Source organism: Trichomonas vaginalis, chromosome IV, assembly GCF_026262505.1.
Source record: "Trichomonas vaginalis G3 chromosome IV, whole genome shotgun sequence".
NCBI classification, from domain to species: domain Eukaryota; phylum Parabasalia; order Trichomonadida; family Trichomonadidae; genus Trichomonas; species Trichomonas vaginalis.
The window spans coordinates 14,238,517-14,255,227 of NC_067206.1; the positions used below are offsets into that span (position 1 = coordinate 14,238,517).

The following is a 16,711-nucleotide window of genomic DNA, read 5'->3' on the forward strand; positions in this document are numbered from 1 at the left end:
GGAAGAATATATGTGCCTATATGAAATTATACAAAAATGAATCAAACGCATTTTAAAAGATTGTTCTTGTATTATAAATGCTATTCGCAGATTTATTAGTTGAAGAAAATTACCAAATTTTTGCCGATTTACAAAAAATGATTTACAAAGCATATTTTTATAAGGCTTTAAAAATCTTTAAAATGTGACCGGTGACGGAAATCCATGGTAACCAACCGCGGTTCCCGTTTGGAATGCCATACAAAAATCCCTTAATTCCTGAGGATTTTGGAAAAAAGTTTTTACATGAACATGTGTATATTATATGAAGTATATATGGCATTCCAAACGGGAACCGCGGTTGGTTACCATGGATTTCCGTCACCGGTCACATTTTAAAGATTTTTAAAGCCTTATAAAAATATGCTTTGTAAATCATTTTTTGTAATCGGCAAAATTTGGTAATTTTCTTCAACTAATAAATCTGCGAATAGCATTATAATACAAGAACAATCTTTAAAATTCATTTTTGTATAATTTCATATAGGCAATATATTCTTCCGGACTTTCCGTGATTTTACCGTAAAATCATTAGTTTTACACCAATTTTTCCGTATTTTGAATAGTTTACTGCACTTTTTCCGTAAAATTGAGTTACGGGAATCCGCAAAATTTTCCGGACCTCATTTTTCATAGAATATAATAATAATATTTGATAAAAAGATATATTATTTATATTTTGATTTTTGAATTACGGAAAAAGTGAATTGTTAACTTGATTTTTTTATATGGTTAATTTTTCAAATGATATTATGAAGATCTAAAATATTAAAAGTAAAAAATTGAATTACGGAAAAAGTGAGGTCAAAAGTGAAATAAATTTGCAGAACAATTTTCATTGAAATAAGACATTGAGTATCACACTTTAGTGAATCAACATCTATAAGAATGAAGTGTTTTGAAGCTGAAATAATATTGAATAGAAATTAATTTTTTCTGAAATTTTGAATGAAATTATGGGAAATAAAAAAATTACTAAATATTGTATTCATACAAATATATTATTTTAAAGGAAAAATAGATGCTGATAGAAACGATGAAAAATTTTGAAAACTTTACAATTAATTTATGTTCGTTAACCACAGAGCTTGCAATCCAAAGCTCACGTTAGACTACAAGAGTCATGAAGTCTCATACTAAGGATATCCAACATATATTTTAATAATCTAATGTTTGTGACAAATATTCAACATAAAATTAAGTTTTCGTTTCGTTACAAGGCATTCATACTTTGGAGATATCATATTTAATGTACAGAAAAGTTAATATTAAACAATACATGCTAAAGAATTAATAAATAAGATAATAAAATAAATTTATACGTAATTACTTTCATTTAATATGCTTTATGCTGTATAATATTGATTAAGAGGCATTAAAAGGTTCCATAGTCTGCTTTTATAGGCAAGATTTTTGATAAAAATTTTAAATTTTGAAAAATGATGAGAAAAGGAAAAAAAAGGTAAATGAGAGCAAGAGGAGGGAAAAAAAAGAAAAAGAAAAGAAAGGGAAGGGAAAAATAAAAGAAAGAAGGACATATAAAAATTTAGATGCGCATTCTTAATGCCGAGGCGGCTTGCCGCCGAGGCGCGATTTTTTTAGGCCTCTACGGTAACCCGGCAATGTTTTTTTAAATCTTGTACAGCCCTAGAAGTATATTGATAAGGTAAAAATCAAATTTTATTGCATATTCATCGAGAAAATAAACTAACGAATCCCTCAAAATTGAGAGGGTAATCATCCTCCTCTCAAATAAACGTACATACGGGTGCACCCTTAATATAAATATTGCTAACATTTGTAATCAGTCTAATAAGTAGATATATGGAATTTTTTAAATAACTTCATTATCTCATCTTCGAATTAAAAATTATAGAGTTTAAAAAAAAAAAAAAAAAAAAAAAAAAAAAAAAAAAAAAAAAAGGAAGTGGGGCTTCCAGGCACTTCGTGCCTTCTAGCCCTGAAGATGTTTAGTATAAATGAAGTCTTAGAGGACATACATGACTATGAGTTTTGATATGACAAGATAGAATATGAGAGAGGTCCTATAAACCGGAGAAAGTGTCATATAAACATCTGTCGTTTTACTCAGAATTTTATACAGAATTCGACAAAAATATATTTTAGGGTAGAAGGGTATATCTAACCTCTTTTCTAACCTCTTTTCTACCCCATATGTCCTTACTGAAAATATGACCTTAACCGAGTAGTTTTCATGTTTTGTCACTTTTCTGTCACTTTTCAGGAAAAAAACATTTTTATTGTATATAAAATGAATTTTACAAAACCACCGTTACCCTTCTTTGGAAATAAGAGTAGATGTAAAGATATTCTATTGAGAGAACTTAAGAAACTACCGAATGGTCTAACATTTGTAGATTTGTTCGGTGGAAGTTTCTATATATCTCATTTGTGCCATACCGTATTCCCAAACTCAAAGATTATATGCAATGACTTCGACAACTATATGAACCGTCTCAAACATATACCAGACACAAACAAAATATTGAGTGAGTTGAAAGAAAAGATACCTATAGGCAAGATGGAACGTATACCATTAGATAAGAAAATACTGTCAGAGAGGTTTTGAAAAAAGCAGAGTATATTGACTGGGATAGTAATCTCTCTAGACTATTGTATAGTGGTTCTATAAGAGTTCATGACATTGAAACACTTATGTCAAAAGTTTTATATCTTAACTATACAAAGGTTTTCAAAGAGAACATAGAAAAATATACTGAGGGTATAGAGTTTGTGAGATGTCGTTGGACAGAGTTGTATGAAAAATATAAAAACAAGGAAAATGTTTTCTTTATAGTAGACCCACCGTTCTATAACACATACGATTTTCAATACCAAGTAGACTGGACTTTGAGAGACTCTTTAGAAACTTTAGACGTTTTACATAACCATCCATGCTTTTACTTTACATCCGATAAAAGTGGTTTGGAAACCGTTATGAGATGGTTAGAGGACATACATGACTATGAGTTTATATATGACAAGATAGAATATGAGAGAGGTCCTATAAACCGGAAAAAGTGTCATAACAAAGAAATTTTACTAGTAAGTAAATGTGGTTTGAAATCGGATTGTTGGTTTTAGGGTAGAAGGGTATATCTAACCTCTTTTCTAACCTCTTTTCTACCCTCTTGAATTTTCATGAAATTTACACCAAAAATATATTTTAGGGTAGAAGGGTATATCTAACCTCTTTTCTACCCTCTTTTCTACCCTCTTGAATTTTCATGAAATTTACACCAAAAATATACTACTAGGGTCATTTACGAAGAAATCTCAACAAAGTCTTTACGATGAAATCTCAACAAAATATTTACGAAGAAGTCTTAACAAAGTCTTTACGAAGAAGTCTTAACAAAGTCTTTACGAAGAAGTCTTAACAAAGTCTTTACGAAGAAATTCATGAAAATTCAAGAGGGTAGAAAAGAGGTTAGAAAAGAGGTTAGATATACCCTTCTACCCTAAAATATATTTTTGGGTCATTTACACTCATTTACGAAGAAGTCTTAACAAAGTCTTTACGAAGAAGTCATAACAAAGAAATTTTACTAGTAAGTAAATGTGGTTTGAAATAGGACTACTTGTTTTAGGTTTTTTCCATTGTGTCATTTACTTATTTGACGTGGCAGAAAGATATAGAGAATATGAAGATGAACCAATGCCTGCAAATGTTCAGCATATGTACTCGTAAGAATATTTTATCTAATATTAAATGGACGCACAGAACTTAGCGAATGCACAGCAACCTGGACAACAAACCCAGAGAATATTCCAAATGAAGTTAGAATACAAACTGCAATGGCAAACTATGGTCAAGTGCCAACAGATGTACAAATGCAAACTGCCATGTCAAATGACGCTGCGTTAGGTTTGCCACCATGGTATGCAAATATGAGATGGAAAGAGTTTTATACAAACCCCGAAGTGGGATATAAACAACTCTATGCAGATGACGCGAACACAGGAGTTGACCCAGAGTATGTTTTCTACCAGAGGAGAAATAGAATGTATGAGCTCCAGTTAAAGAATGCTATGGAACTCAACAGGAAACGTAAGAGACTAGGTGGACATTAGATTTTTACATATAGTAAAATGGGTTTCTTCAGTAGTATTGGAAACTTCTTTCGAAATGTTGGAAGAGGTATGTGGAATGGAATAAAAACCGTAGGAAGAGGAATTTGGAACGGAGTCAAAAATATTGGTAAAAGAGTAGGTCAGTTCGTTGGTATTATACCTAAAGACCCTGAACCAGAAGAACAAGCTCCTGTTATACAACAGCCTGAACCTGCACCACAGTCTAGTTGGCAACCAAATCCAACACCTCAACCGTATTAAAAAATCATATTTTTACCGTTCGATAGTAGTTGTATATGAAACTAAGTTCTAAGTAAAACGCGTGGTATAATGGAATTATTCTCTTTCTTCCATCTGTAGTAAACCATACTTGAAAGTCTGAAATACTTCCACTTGGTGGTTCGTATAGCTTTGTAGGTTTTTCGTAAAAGTCATTTGCCAAGCATAAAAAAGAGTTTTGTGCACCAGAAAATGAAGCATGAACTATAATAGCATCTGAGTCGAAAACATTTTCATATGTTCCATTAGGGTTTTCGACTTCATAAAAGTTCGGGTGTACTGGATATTCTGCAGGCTGATTTAACATCCTCAAAAATCTATACCATGCCAAGTTGTTATATTTTGTAGAAATATAAACGTCTTCTCCAAGGTCTTCTATTCTATTGATTTTAACAGTTGCATTTTTCCTGTCATATATAATATCGAGATGGTACTCTCCTTCGTCAATGTTGTACTGTTTTGCATATTCGAGATAGATATCGTTTATTTTTTCTTGAAAAGCTTGAAGAGTTGTTTCTAAGTTTACAAGCAAACTAACTTGTAAAAGTTTTCCCTGTTCAAATTTCTCATACGTACGTTTTTCTTTGTTATAGTATCGAACTTCAAAAGCGACCGTAAATGGGAAACCATGTATGGCTTCTGAAATGAACTTCATTCTACGAAAGCCAATAGCTTTTGTGACGGATGGGTCTCTTAACCATCTTAAGGGGTAGTCAAAACGATAGCCTTCATGCTTTACGGTCTCTGTCTCAAACTTTTGACCGACATTAGTAAAAAGTTCATCTAATGGTTTAGTTGTAGCAACTCTTGAATTTTCTTTTTCTATTGAAAGCATATTTTATCTAGAATAAAAATGTCGAAAGAAACAGCGTCTATGAGAGAAATACAACACAACCGACAACTCATTTTGCAAGCTCTAAATAAGAACACAACAAACTTTTCAAACTATTCTAAGATATCTGAGTCATTGAAAGAAGGAAACTTAAAACTGACATTAAACCCAATGACAGACGAGTTTCTGTTTCAAGACAGTAAGAACCATACTGTTTGTATAAATCCAACAAAAGGAACTTTAAACGAGAAACCTATAGATGAACTTCTTTTGAAAGCAGATGTTGACAACAAAGCTGACAAAGAGTATGTCATTGAAAAAGTTCAAGAAGAACATGACAGAGCAGATGCAACATATGCAACAAAAGAGGATGTTGAAAAGAAAGCTGACAAAACATATGTTAACGATGAGTTAGCATGCGTGGCTAGTGCGTTAGTGAAGAAGGCAGATAAGGAATATGTGGATGAAAAAGACAATGAAATTAAAGAAAGGGTTGAATGGTATAATGAACGGACATCGAAGATTTTAAAAACGAAAGCTGATACAGGATGGGTTTCAGGGTGTTTAGACCTTAAAGCCGACAAAGAAACTGTAGATATGTTGGCACAAACGGTTTCAAGTCATACCAGAGGTTTAATGGAAGATGGACAACAGTTGAAAGAGCTTGAGAAAGGTGTTACAGAGTTAAGGAATACAAAAGCAGACTCGACATGGATAAAAGGATATGTAGATGCAACAAAAGAGTATATTTTCACATGGACAGAAGGAACATACCCACAAAAATATCATAGACATAGCATCTCTGACGTAAATGAACTTGAAGAAAAGTTATATAAAAAAGCAGACAAAACAGAGCTTCAAACATTAAAGACAGAAATACTTCAAACAGTATATCCTATAGGTTCTATTTATACGTCAATGAACTCTACCAGACCAGAAGTAGTACTTGGTTTTGGAACTTGGACTCAAATAGTCGACAGGTTTTTGTATTGTGCAAACTCTTCAAAGGAAACAGGTGGAAGTAAAACGATTTCAGGTGAAAATTTACCTGCACACAGTCACTACATAGATTTAAGTACATCTCAAGCAGGTTGGCATAAGCATAGATATTGGGATTGGTCAGGAATGACAAAAGGTAAAGGATATGATGTTAAAGACAACGTTAAGTTTGCTATAAATTGTTACTGGGATGACACTCAGGGAGAAGGAGACCATACACATCGCGTTACAGGATATACGCAAACAACGGGACAAAGTAAAGACTACATGCCACCTTACATGACAGTTTACGCATGGTATAGAATTGCTTAGTCGTCATTTTCAACTTCTTTAGCATATTCGTCAGGAGTTGTCTTATATTTGTTAGGAACTGTCTTTGAAAGTATACCACCTTGAACTTTGACAAGTTTGAAACGAGGTCTGACAATAGTAGTTTTATCTTCTGCTTGCAGTCTGTACATTTTGCCATGTTTGCCTAAAACTTCATAATATTCTCTTGTATACTTTCTTCTATTTTTACGAACACGAATGTGAGTACCTGTCGAGTTCCCATTGTTGTCATAGTCAATAGTATTTTCATATGGGTCGCGTTTAGGTATTTCTATTTTTACTTTGTCACCTTTCTGAAGTTTGAAGCCCGGCATTCTTTCTTGTTTGTCTCTTTTGACTAAATTATTAAATATATAGTCTTTCTCTAAGTCAGGGTTGTTTTTCATTTCTTCGGGGGAGTGGTTTCCCAAACCTTTTTGTTTACGGCTATTGTAAATATTTAAAACTTGTCTCATCTTTGCCATGGAGAAGTGTCTATATTTGTCGTCATATGACATTTCATTTGCTTCACCACCTTGTGGTGGGTTTAAGTCTCTTAACATTTTTATACAACCGTCAATGACACCAAGAGCAGAATGGTTTTGGTCGACAATGAAATATTGGTTTACATTTTTTGAACGCAGATAGTTTTTAATATCGTCTGATTTGAAAGAACTTTCACAGTCAGATGTCAGTTTTGTTGGATGGTATTTGTCAACGAATATTGTCAAAGCTGCTAAGATATCTAAAATAGCTTTGGACTGTAATGGTATGGCTTCACAGTATCTTGTGTTTTGACCGACAAATATTAGCCAGTATGGAGGTCCATCTTCTCTATACCTCGGAATGTTTTCCAAGATATCCATAAACCAAGCATTTGGTGTTGAACTAAAGATTTTTATCATGAGTGCTTTCTTTGTCGCTTTAGAAACATAGGGGTCCTTGTTTGGATTCGTCATTTTTTAACCCATAAGAAATGGGTTTATTTGGCGCATTAGCAGGAGTTGCATCCAGATTTTTGCCCGCAGTGGGAACACTAGCCAGAGGTGCATTTGGAATTGGAAGGAAGATTTTGAGTACTTTAGGTATACTGAAAGAGAAAGCACAGCCTATTATACAAACTGTACAGAAAGGTTGGGATGTAGCACGAGATGCAGCAAATCTTATTCCAAATCCTGAAACAAGAGGAAAAGTTCAAGGATGGATGGACAATGTAGGAAGACAAGCAGGAAACTACTATAACAAAGCAAATGACTACTATAACCAAGCAGGGCACTATATGGACCAAGGTGAAAGATTCTTTAACAGAGGATATAACCATGCACAACAGTGGGTAAACAACAACCAACCGCAACCGCCTCAAACGTGGGGAATGTAAATTTTTTTACTGAGATGAAATGAACAATACAGCATTGAGACAAATGGGCTCAAGATGGATTTGTCGGCTTCCAGCAGTTACACAACCACGTGTTTGTCAAGTTCTTCCTATACCTCAGGAAGTTTTAGACCGACTTAAAAAACCTAAACAACCAGTTGAAAACAAACCAAACTAAAATTTTTTACTGAGATGAAATGACCGAAGAAGTTGAAACGGTAGATTTGACACCACAAACAAAAAGTTCAGAACCATTGTCAAAACCTGTCAAAGAACTTACAGATGAAGAGAAAAATTCAATAATAGAAAGTGCCAGGTCTGGAAATACAAACCCTAACTACAAAGTCACTTTTCATAGAAATGGAACGGCTAGTATCTCAAAAAAGAAACAGACTCTCACAAATAAAATATTGAAGTCTGAAGGAGTTTTCGAGACAACAGATGGAAAAGTTTACTTCACTGACAAACAGTTCATTATAGAACATCTCATTGACTTAGAGTCGAAATATTCTAAACTTTACAACAAACACAAAAAGTTGAAAGGAAAACAAAAACAGATGGCATATGATATTTATGAAGATGTTGACGACACAACCATACCTGCAAGTGAGGTAAGTACAGATGAACCGAAAAGTGACGAAAAACCGATAGAAGAAGAAAAACCAAAAACTGAAGATAAACCAAAACCAAAGTTTAGTTTCCAAACTAAACCAAGTCAACCTTCATTAGCTGGTATGGGTTGGCGTCAAAGACTTTTGGTAGCTGGTGGCTATGTTAAGTAAAAGGAAAACAGTATATTTTTCAAAAAAATATTTTTTTTATTTTATTTGAAATGTACGCTGGGTTTGTTGGAACAGACCGTTGGGAAACTTGTTTGTTAGATGAGAAATATGAAATTCACTGTTGTGAGTCATTTGAAGTCAGAAACAAAAAGACAAAAAGAGTTTTAAGCGAATGGGAGGGAAATGACGGATATGCTAGGATGAGGATTGGTGGGAAATGCTATTTTAAACATATTGTCATTGCAACTCATTTTATACCGAACCCTAACAATTTACCTTTTGTAGACCATATAAACCATATAAGAAACGACAATAGACTTGAAAACTTACGCTGGGTCACTTGTTCTGAAAACAATAAGAACAGAGGCAAATTTGGAGATATAGTATTCGAATTTGTCGACGAACTAGAAGATGAAGCAATTGAAATTACAGACTATGGTAAGCATACGTTTGAGTTTTACTACTATAGCGAAGAACAAGACTCTTTCTACTTTTATACCGGCGTAAACTATAGAAAATTACAAGTATATTTTACTAAGGATGGCTATGCTTATGTAAACGCTAGAGATACAGATGGAAAATACGTTCGAATACTTCTTAACAAATTCAAGAAGCTATATGGCATACCATTTTAAAACATTTTTAAAACAGTATATTTTTACATATATTAAATGCTTCAGGTTGAAAAACAAAGAACAAAAGTAGCAGATACAAAACCGTTAGACTATATCTTTACAAATGCTGGTAGGACTATATCAGATGAAGAAATTTCATCCCGAACCACCGAGTAACAGTTTCTCTGACTTTCAAGTTTGGTTCACAACAAACGGTGTGCAGCATATTGTTCCATTGTACTACGACTTTTATCTCGAATTGTCTTTCATATACAACTACGGAGAAGTGCTGAAAAAGTATTGAAAAATATATTTTAGGGTAGATGGTTAGATCTAACCTGTCTTCTACCCTCTTTTCTACCCTCTTGAATTTTCATGAATTTTGTGCTGAATTCGACAAAAATGAGTTTTTGGTTGAAAAAAGAGGTGGAGCCAAAAGTGGCTCGACCTCAAAACAAGCATTTTGTGAAGAATATACCAACCCGCGGAAAACAGCGGGTTGCTTTTTATACAAAGTTCACCCGTTGAATTTTCATGAATTTCCTTAAGATAGAAAAAAAGTGAGTTAAAATGAGATGTTTACTGAACTGGTTGGATGTCGCCTTCACAGGTTATGTAGAACGGCTGACCCGAGAAGTGGAACAGTGCTCTGAGAATTTGTATAATTCGTGGAATTGGACTCTCTCTGTTTGGAAGTTGTATCCATGGGCGCTTTGCAAAGAACTTGAGAAGAGCTTCTTTCTTCATCTCCTTTATGTCGTCTACAGGAGTGTTTTCTGGTATTTGAATTGGAATTCCAGTCGAAATCTCGATTTTCAGCGCACCTCTTCCAGACAACCAGACGCCGAGGGACTTGTTGGCTTTGTCCTTGCCCAAGTACTGCTTAACAACTTCATTTATCTCTATAAGGTAAATTGCCTCATCTAATGGCTCGATGCTGTCCATTGTTCTGTTTCAGAACTAGTCTTGTTCTGTTTCAGAACTAGTCTTGTTCTGTTTCAGAACTAGTCTTGTACTTTTTCAGAACTAGTCTTGTACTTTTTCAGAACTAGTCTTGTACTTTTTCAGAACTAGTCTTGAACGTTTTCAGAACAAATTTCCCGTAAAAGCTCTCAATTTGTGAGAAAAATTTTCTGTTTCAGAACAAGTCTTGTACTGTTTCAGAACAATATTTGTACTGTTTCAGAACAATATTTGTACTGTTTCAGAACAAGTCTTGTACTGTTTCAAGACAATATTTGTACTGTTTCAAGACAATATTTGTACTGTTTCAAGACAATGTCCGACGGTTAAGCCACAAACGAATGTCCGACGGTTAAGCCACAAACGAATGTCCGACGTACCACTCAAAAATATTTTTTATTTTTATTGTACGTACTGAAATGACAGTCGAAGCAAAAACGTTCACGAACAAATCTAATGGCGAAACATTCACAAAAGGCACTTACAACGGTATTGAAGTCTTACGTAGAGACAAGGATGGTTATATAAATGTAACAAAGATGGCAAGAGAAGCAGGAAAGTTAAACCATTTAAACAGATTTCTCAATAGTGCTAAAATGGAGGAAATTCTTGAGTTTTGGTTGAAAGAATACGGTCGAGCCAAAAGTGGCTCGACCTCAAAACAAGCATTTTATGAGCTTACTAAGGGCGTTATGAATGAATTCAAAGGTATTTACATACATCCTGACCTCGTTCATTTTGTTGCTGAATGGTGCTCTGTAAAGTATGTATTTTATGTCAAAGATATTATGGACTCCATAGACAAGAAAGTTCATGAGAAGTTAGATGAAGAAGAACTTGAAGATACAGTAGAGAATGCAAAACCTTTGTTTGAAGAAGAAGTTAGAAAAATGTGCGAAAAACAAATAGAACATGAACGTGAGATATGTTCTGGTTATAGAGATTCTCCATACGAACTAGACCAATGGGAACAAGAAGATTTAAAGAGAGAATTTAGAGAATATGAACTCGCTAAGATAGCATTAGAAGCTGCAGAAAAGAAGTTAAAAGCTTGGGGTTGTTTTGTACAAAAATATTGTGAGTAAATGAACCATTTTGTTGCTGAATTCAGACAAAAATATATTTTAGGGTAGATGGTTAGATCTAACCTGTCTTCTACCCTCTTTTCTACCCTCATGAATTTGTCATGAATTTTCATGAATTTCTTCGTATATGTTTTGTCAAGACTTCTTCATCGTAAATGTTTTGTCATGATTTCATCGTAAATGTTTTGTCAAGACTTCTTCGTACATGTTTTCTAACCTCATGAGTTTTCCCGAAATAAAAAATAAAGGTAGTCCCACCAAAAAATATTTTTTTTATTTTTATTGTAAGAACATGTTAGCAACAACAGCACCAAACTCTTTAGTCATGAACCCAACTTCAATGTTAGTAGAGATGAAAAGCTTCATTCCTTCTTCATATACTTTCGAAACAGAAATCCAGAAGATAAAGCAGGAACTTCTCCAAGGAGATTTAGACTGTACCGCACAGGATGAAACAAATGAACAGTATCTTTATGAAATGCAGGATATTATTGACCATTTACCCAAATTGCCTGAAATCCAACAACAAAAGCTTACTATTCCAGAATTCGATGAAATAGAAGTCAAAGCAACTGACTCAGTAGAAATAAAGAAGTTCATACGAAAGGTTAACTATGAGTTTCTTGGATTTCATTGCAACCACAAAGTCATGGACAAAGATTGCGATATGGTATATAAGAACATCTCTGACATATATAAATCTGAAGAATTTAAGACCTACGACAACTTTGTTTCGTTAGTTGCTGAATGTGTATGGCAGATAAGAGATAAAGATAGAAGAGGTAAGGTATGGAACGAACAAATAAGACCCGCTATGTTTGAGTTAAAGAAAACCATTGACGCTTTAGTTGTACTTGCAGGACAAATTTCAATGTACAATGCTAAAATGAACCCGCAATGTTCAAAATGTAAGGCAGCAATGAGGAAATATAACTACTCCGTCAAAGAGATAGAAAGAATGAGAAACGACTATGCAGATTTAAAGAAAGAAGCAGAAAAGCCAGCAGAAGATAAAATGGACATGTTAGAATTTCTGAACAAAAACTATCCAACAGCAGAAGATTTCCTTCTGTCTGACGTCAAGAAGAAATATAAAGAAACTTTCGGCATAGTTAAAACATTCGATATCCTCAGCGAAGAAATAGAAGCTACAAAACTGTTTAGAGTCTCACGAATTCATAACGTTTACCATGTAAAACGCTTATAAAATAACTGGGGTAGAAAAGAGGTTAGAAAAGAGGTTAGATCTAACCTTCTACCCTAAATTATATTTTTACTGAATTCAGCACAAAATTCTGAGTAAAATGACATATGGCACGTGTCAAACCGTTGAGTTTTCACAAATTTTAAAAATTGCTGCGGAAAGTTCGTCAAAAAAGTGAAGGTTCCCGACGGTTTCAAACCGCCATACTTTACATGAAGATAGTTTACAATGTCAACTAAATATCATGTACGATAGAAACGGTTATGTAAAGTTTACATTTTGTAAAGTTTTGTCCTGATTCAAGACAAGTCTTGTATTTTTTCAGAACAAGTCTTGTATTTTTTCAGAACAAGTCTTGTATTTTTTCAAGACAAATCTTGTCCTGATTCAGAACAAGTCTTGCACTTTTTAGTCAGTTTTTCTTGTAAAGTTCTCAAATTTGAGAACAATTGTCCTGATTCAAGACAAGTCTTGTATTTTTTCAGAACAAGTCTTGTATTTTTTCAGAACAAGTCTTGTATTTTTTCAAGACAAATCTTGTCCTGATTCAAGACAAGTCTTGTATTTTTTCAGAACAAGTCTTGTATTTTTTCAGAACAAGTCTTGTATTTTTTCAAGACAAATCTTGTCCTGATTCAGAACAAGTCTTGCACTTTTTCAGGAAATCCTATCGTCTAACTTTACAAATGTCACTTTTTCAACATGATTGCATTTTGGTCGGGAAACAACTTTCTCTCAATTTTGTCACTTTTTTCTATCGTCGTGTTTTGTCACTTTTCCCTCAGGGTGTGTGTCAGAAAATATCCAAAATCTTTATAGCCTCGTATCTCCTTCAATTCTTGACGGCTTGACATGTATGACACACCATTCAATTCAGAATTATGTGCTGAATCTTATGACCTTCATTTGTTCGTGACTTCTTTTCACATATGTAACCCTGAATTTTTAACATTTCTTTAACACAGAAAAATAAAGTTAGTTTTATTTTTATTTATTTTTTTATTTTGTATGTAAGGACAGATATGTCAACAACAGAGAACACAACAACTGCTATCGTTCATGAAGCCATAAATGAAGAATACGAGTGGGTTCAGTTTAACAAACAACTCCGTCTCATTCGTTCGGTCAAAGACGATATGTACCAAATGCAAAGTATTTTGACAGCATGTTTTGCTCCAGACACTAAGAAACCACAAGACTGGTTTAGGAACCAAAGCACACAAGAATTTTTGAGCGAAGCACAGCGAGACATACTTTTTTCTGAAAACAGTGAAGAACAGCGAGTAAGTAAAAAATCTTACTCGCCTAAAACTCATGAAAATCGTGAAAAATTGCCAAACGGTTTGAGAGGTTGGTATGTACATAGACTTCTTGTAAATGCTGTTGCAATGTGGGCTTCGCCTCGTTATGCTTGGTATGTTTGTAAACTTCTTGACGAAATTCATAGACAAGAACGTGAAGAGATGGAAAACAAGCTTGAAGCAAAAGACAAAAACATACAGAAAAGAATACCACGTTCGGTACCAAAAGGAAAGGAAAAGAACTATAAGTATATGATTTACACTGAAGAGATGGAAAATGAAGAAGACAGAGATATGGTTATGTTGCATTTAGTCAGAAGAAACAACAAAAGCTTTTACGACTTAGCTAAGATTTACAAATCTGACAGAAATTGGTTCTATCGCGAAAACTTACCGATTTCAATGACACCAAATGAAGATGTTAAACAGATAGTTCAAGATACGTTACCTCAAACACACTATGATATGAAAGGTTGTACAATACTTACATTCAAAGAAGATTTACCGCTACTGAAGGAAAAGATAACAGAGTATTTTGACAACTTCAAACAAGCAGAGTAAATGAACTCTTTATTTTTCAAGCTTGACACCAAAGATGGCTCAGGTAGCTCTATAAGGTCAATTGCCTCGTCAAATCCTTCTGGCATTCCGAGTCCTTCCTTCCAACAGGAAAAAAATTTCCTTCCAACAGGAAAAAAATTTCCTGACAACTGGAAAAAAATTTCCTGTTGTTCGTCCGTAAACCATTCAAATTTTCGAAAATTGAGAACTTTTTGGTCGAACTTCAGAAAAAGTTTTTCCTTCCGACATTCCGAGTTTTTCCTTCCGACATTCCGAGTCCTTCCTTCCGACATTCCGAGTCCTTCCATCCAACAGGAAAAGTTCTTCCATCCAACAGGACACAAACGAATGTCCGACGTACCACCAACCGAGTCCATTCCCAAACCAGAAGAACCGACAGCCCCAGCACCACAACAGACTAAGACTAAAACACTTACATTTTTCAAGCTTGACTTTTTACAATTTGAACTTTGTTTGCGTAGATATGAATTCTGAAAGAAGTATGAGGGTCTTGTATGACTTTATACTTCTCCCATAGTTCATGTCTGTCAAACTTACCTGCCATGGACTCTTTCATAAGTTCCATGAAATCGTCTTCGGACAATCCAGGGAAAAGTATGATATCAGTAAGTATTCTCTTTACATCCTTACTTAAACTCTTTGCTGTCTGTACACAAATGACAACTGAGATGTTAAAGTGTCTGAGCTTCTTAAGAATTCGACACATATCTTGTTCTCTATTCTTTAACAAAGGATGAGAGGCGAAATCATCTAAGATAAGAAGACATCTGTGAGGGTATGTCTTCCAATCGTAAGATTGCAATTTCTTCGAAATGTATTCTATCTCTTTCTGTTTGTTTCTGAAGTGGTGTTTGTCTAATATTCTCTGCATTTCCTCATTTGGGTCTTTAAACCTCGAATTTATATACTCATTTATAGCATTATACTTCAAAACTCTTCTTTGGTACTTCTTTATCCAATCTAACAACTCAGTATCCTTTATACATACTAACTTAGACTTCTTTATAATATCTTTGAACGAATTGACGGTTTGGTCAAATTGACCAGAAGTACTACAAATGACAACTAACTCATAGAATGGGTTCTTCTCATCTAGTTCTTGTTGTTGTGCAGCCATTTTAAGATAAGTGAAAGTCTTACCCGACCCAGGCGGTGCAATTAGACCTGTTATACCATTCTGAGCAAATAGGAACTTGTCATGTATGGGTTTTATCTGAGCATTTTCCAACTTCCTCTTGTTCTTATTTAAAACATTCTCAAATTTTTTGTCAATGTCAGCAAACTTTTTTTCTAACATATTTTTAGAAAAATTAAAATTTTTATCTTTTAGGAAATGTCTAGCGATTTCGCTATCTATATTCGAGACAAGCTTTTCGACAGCAAAACATCTGTCGACCATAAAATCTTACATAGTGTAAACAAGAAAGGTGAATTTGTTCTAAAGTTCTGTTTCTGGGAATATGACAAGAACCATAAAACATTAAGCAGAGAAGTCTTTAAGTTTGTCAATGACAGACTTGTTGACAGAGATGACGCCGATTGGAAAGATGAAGTCCAACAAAAGTTCTTAGAATGCAAAGAAGGCACATGCGCTGTTCTTGAAGATGAAATAGAAAACAGAATAGAAGAGCTATTAAAGGACAAAGAACTTTTACATAAATATGGTTCTGAGAAATTTGACATAACTCCACCAGAAAAGAAGAAGAAGAGAGAAAAGAAAGAAAAGAAAGAAAAGAAAGTAGAAGAGAAGAAAGAACCTGAACCAGTTCCAGAGAAAAAGAAATTTGACATGTAAAAATAAAATTTTATTTTTAGAACATTTCTGGGTCAATGTCAATGTTCTCTTCCTCTTTAGGAGCAAACACTGGCTTAGACTCTAAAATCTTTTTACCCAATTTACCTTGAACTTCAACTATCTTAGACTCATAATATTCATAGTCGTCTGCTTTCTTTGGTTCATAAGGTATAACAAGTTTGTATGCTTTGCCTTCTTCGAGTTTTGAGAACTTTCTGTCAAAATTTTCTTTGACTGCTAACAAACCTTCTATGTCTAAGTCTTCAAATTTCGCACCATTTTTAGTCACAATAGCAAACTTAACTGGTTCGATGTTCCAAACTTTGCTGAATGTAGACTTTTCAAAATGGTAGAAGTAAACATTCAAATAAGCGAATGGGTCTAGTTCTTCTTTGACTTCTGTCATGTACTTGTTGACTGAGATGAATTTCATCATCTTTTCTATCGGATAAAAAAA

General features: G+C 34.0%; 14 protein-coding genes across 14 annotated transcripts, besides 3 other annotated features; 10 read left to right on the forward strand and 4 right to left on the reverse strand.

Annotated features, from left to right (window-relative positions):
- The first annotated feature begins 1,496 nt into the window (after nucleotides 1-1,496).
- Nucleotides 1,497-1,695: a mobile genetic element.
- Nucleotides 1,696-1,932: 237 nt separating this feature from the next.
- Nucleotides 1,933-2,028: a terminal%2Cinverted (terminal inverted repeat of Maverick-3 transposon ID:TVAGG3_0089690).
- Nucleotides 1,933-16,711: part of a mobile genetic element that runs on past the window's edge.
- On the forward strand, nucleotides 4,153-4,395 carry TVAGG3_0089700 (serine threonine-protein phosphatase family; the record flags this gene model as incomplete). The annotated part of the gene is made up of 1 exon (XM_001305799.2): nucleotides 4,153-4,395. One exon carries the CDS (start codon nucleotides 4,153-4,155, stop codon nucleotides 4,393-4,395), a length of 243 nt encoding a protein of 80 aa, XP_001305800.2.
- TVAGG3_0089710 (uncharacterized protein) lies at nucleotides 4,400-5,248 on the reverse strand (the record flags this gene model as incomplete). The annotated part of the gene is made up of 1 exon (XM_051222401.1): nucleotides 4,400-5,248. The coding sequence occupies one exon, from the start codon at nucleotides 5,246-5,248 to the stop codon at nucleotides 4,400-4,402; it is 849 nt and encodes a 282-aa protein (XP_051107387.1).
- On the forward strand, nucleotides 5,288-5,928 carry TVAGG3_0089720 (phage tail repeat-like family; the record flags this gene model as incomplete). The annotated part of the gene is made up of 1 exon (XM_001307190.2): nucleotides 5,288-5,928. A coding segment is annotated over one exon (641 nt), but the record flags the coding sequence as incomplete, so codon positions are not given.
- On the reverse strand, nucleotides 6,553-6,960 carry TVAGG3_0089730 (uncharacterized protein; the record flags this gene model as incomplete). Its single annotated transcript, XM_051222402.1, has 1 exon — nucleotides 6,553-6,960. One exon carries the CDS (start codon nucleotides 6,958-6,960, stop codon nucleotides 6,553-6,555), a length of 408 nt encoding a protein of 135 aa, XP_051107388.1.
- TVAGG3_0089740 (uncharacterized protein) lies at nucleotides 7,530-7,931 on the forward strand (the record flags this gene model as incomplete). The annotated part of the gene is made up of 1 exon (XM_051222403.1): nucleotides 7,530-7,931. The coding sequence occupies one exon, from the start codon at nucleotides 7,530-7,532 to the stop codon at nucleotides 7,929-7,931; it is 402 nt and encodes a 133-aa protein (XP_051107389.1).
- On the forward strand, nucleotides 7,951-8,106 carry TVAGG3_0089750 (uncharacterized protein; the record flags this gene model as incomplete). Its single annotated transcript, XM_051222404.1, has 1 exon — nucleotides 7,951-8,106. One exon carries the CDS (start codon nucleotides 7,951-7,953, stop codon nucleotides 8,104-8,106), a length of 156 nt encoding a protein of 51 aa, XP_051107390.1.
- TVAGG3_0089760 (phage tail repeat-like family) lies at nucleotides 8,126-8,710 on the forward strand (the record flags this gene model as incomplete). Its single annotated transcript, XM_051222405.1, has 1 exon — nucleotides 8,126-8,710. The coding sequence occupies one exon, from the start codon at nucleotides 8,126-8,128 to the stop codon at nucleotides 8,708-8,710; it is 585 nt and encodes a 194-aa protein (XP_051107391.1).
- Nucleotides 8,761-9,345, forward strand: TVAGG3_0089770 (His-Me finger endonucleases family; the record flags this gene model as incomplete). The annotated part of the gene is made up of 1 exon (XM_051222406.1): nucleotides 8,761-9,345. The coding sequence occupies one exon, from the start codon at nucleotides 8,761-8,763 to the stop codon at nucleotides 9,343-9,345; it is 585 nt and encodes a 194-aa protein (XP_051107392.1).
- TVAGG3_0089780 (uncharacterized protein) lies at nucleotides 9,904-10,269 on the reverse strand (the record flags this gene model as incomplete). The annotated part of the gene is made up of 1 exon (XM_051222407.1): nucleotides 9,904-10,269. The coding sequence occupies one exon, from the start codon at nucleotides 10,267-10,269 to the stop codon at nucleotides 9,904-9,906; it is 366 nt and encodes a 121-aa protein (XP_051107393.1).
- TVAGG3_0089790 (uncharacterized protein) lies at nucleotides 10,827-11,372 on the forward strand (the record flags this gene model as incomplete). Its single annotated transcript, XM_051222408.1, has 1 exon — nucleotides 10,827-11,372. The coding sequence occupies one exon, from the start codon at nucleotides 10,827-10,829 to the stop codon at nucleotides 11,370-11,372; it is 546 nt and encodes a 181-aa protein (XP_051107394.1).
- On the forward strand, nucleotides 11,665-12,484 carry TVAGG3_0089800 (organellar and viral DNA polymerase type B; the record flags this gene model as incomplete). The annotated part of the gene is made up of 1 exon (XM_001286083.2): nucleotides 11,665-12,484. A coding segment is annotated over one exon (820 nt), but the record flags the coding sequence as incomplete, so codon positions are not given.
- TVAGG3_0089810 (KilA, N-terminal/APSES-type HTH, DNA-binding family) lies at nucleotides 13,599-14,434 on the forward strand (the record flags this gene model as incomplete). The annotated part of the gene is made up of 1 exon (XM_001290630.1): nucleotides 13,599-14,434. A coding segment is annotated over one exon (836 nt), but the record flags the coding sequence as incomplete, so codon positions are not given.
- TVAGG3_0089820 (uncharacterized protein) lies at nucleotides 15,793-16,224 on the forward strand (the record flags this gene model as incomplete). The annotated part of the gene is made up of 1 exon (XM_001305127.2): nucleotides 15,793-16,224. A coding segment is annotated over one exon (432 nt), but the record flags the coding sequence as incomplete, so codon positions are not given.
- TVAGG3_0089830 (protein of unknown function, DUF4108 family) lies at nucleotides 16,271-16,690 on the reverse strand (the record flags this gene model as incomplete). Its single annotated transcript, XM_051222409.1, has 1 exon — nucleotides 16,271-16,690. One exon carries the CDS (start codon nucleotides 16,688-16,690, stop codon nucleotides 16,271-16,273), a length of 420 nt encoding a protein of 139 aa, XP_051107395.1.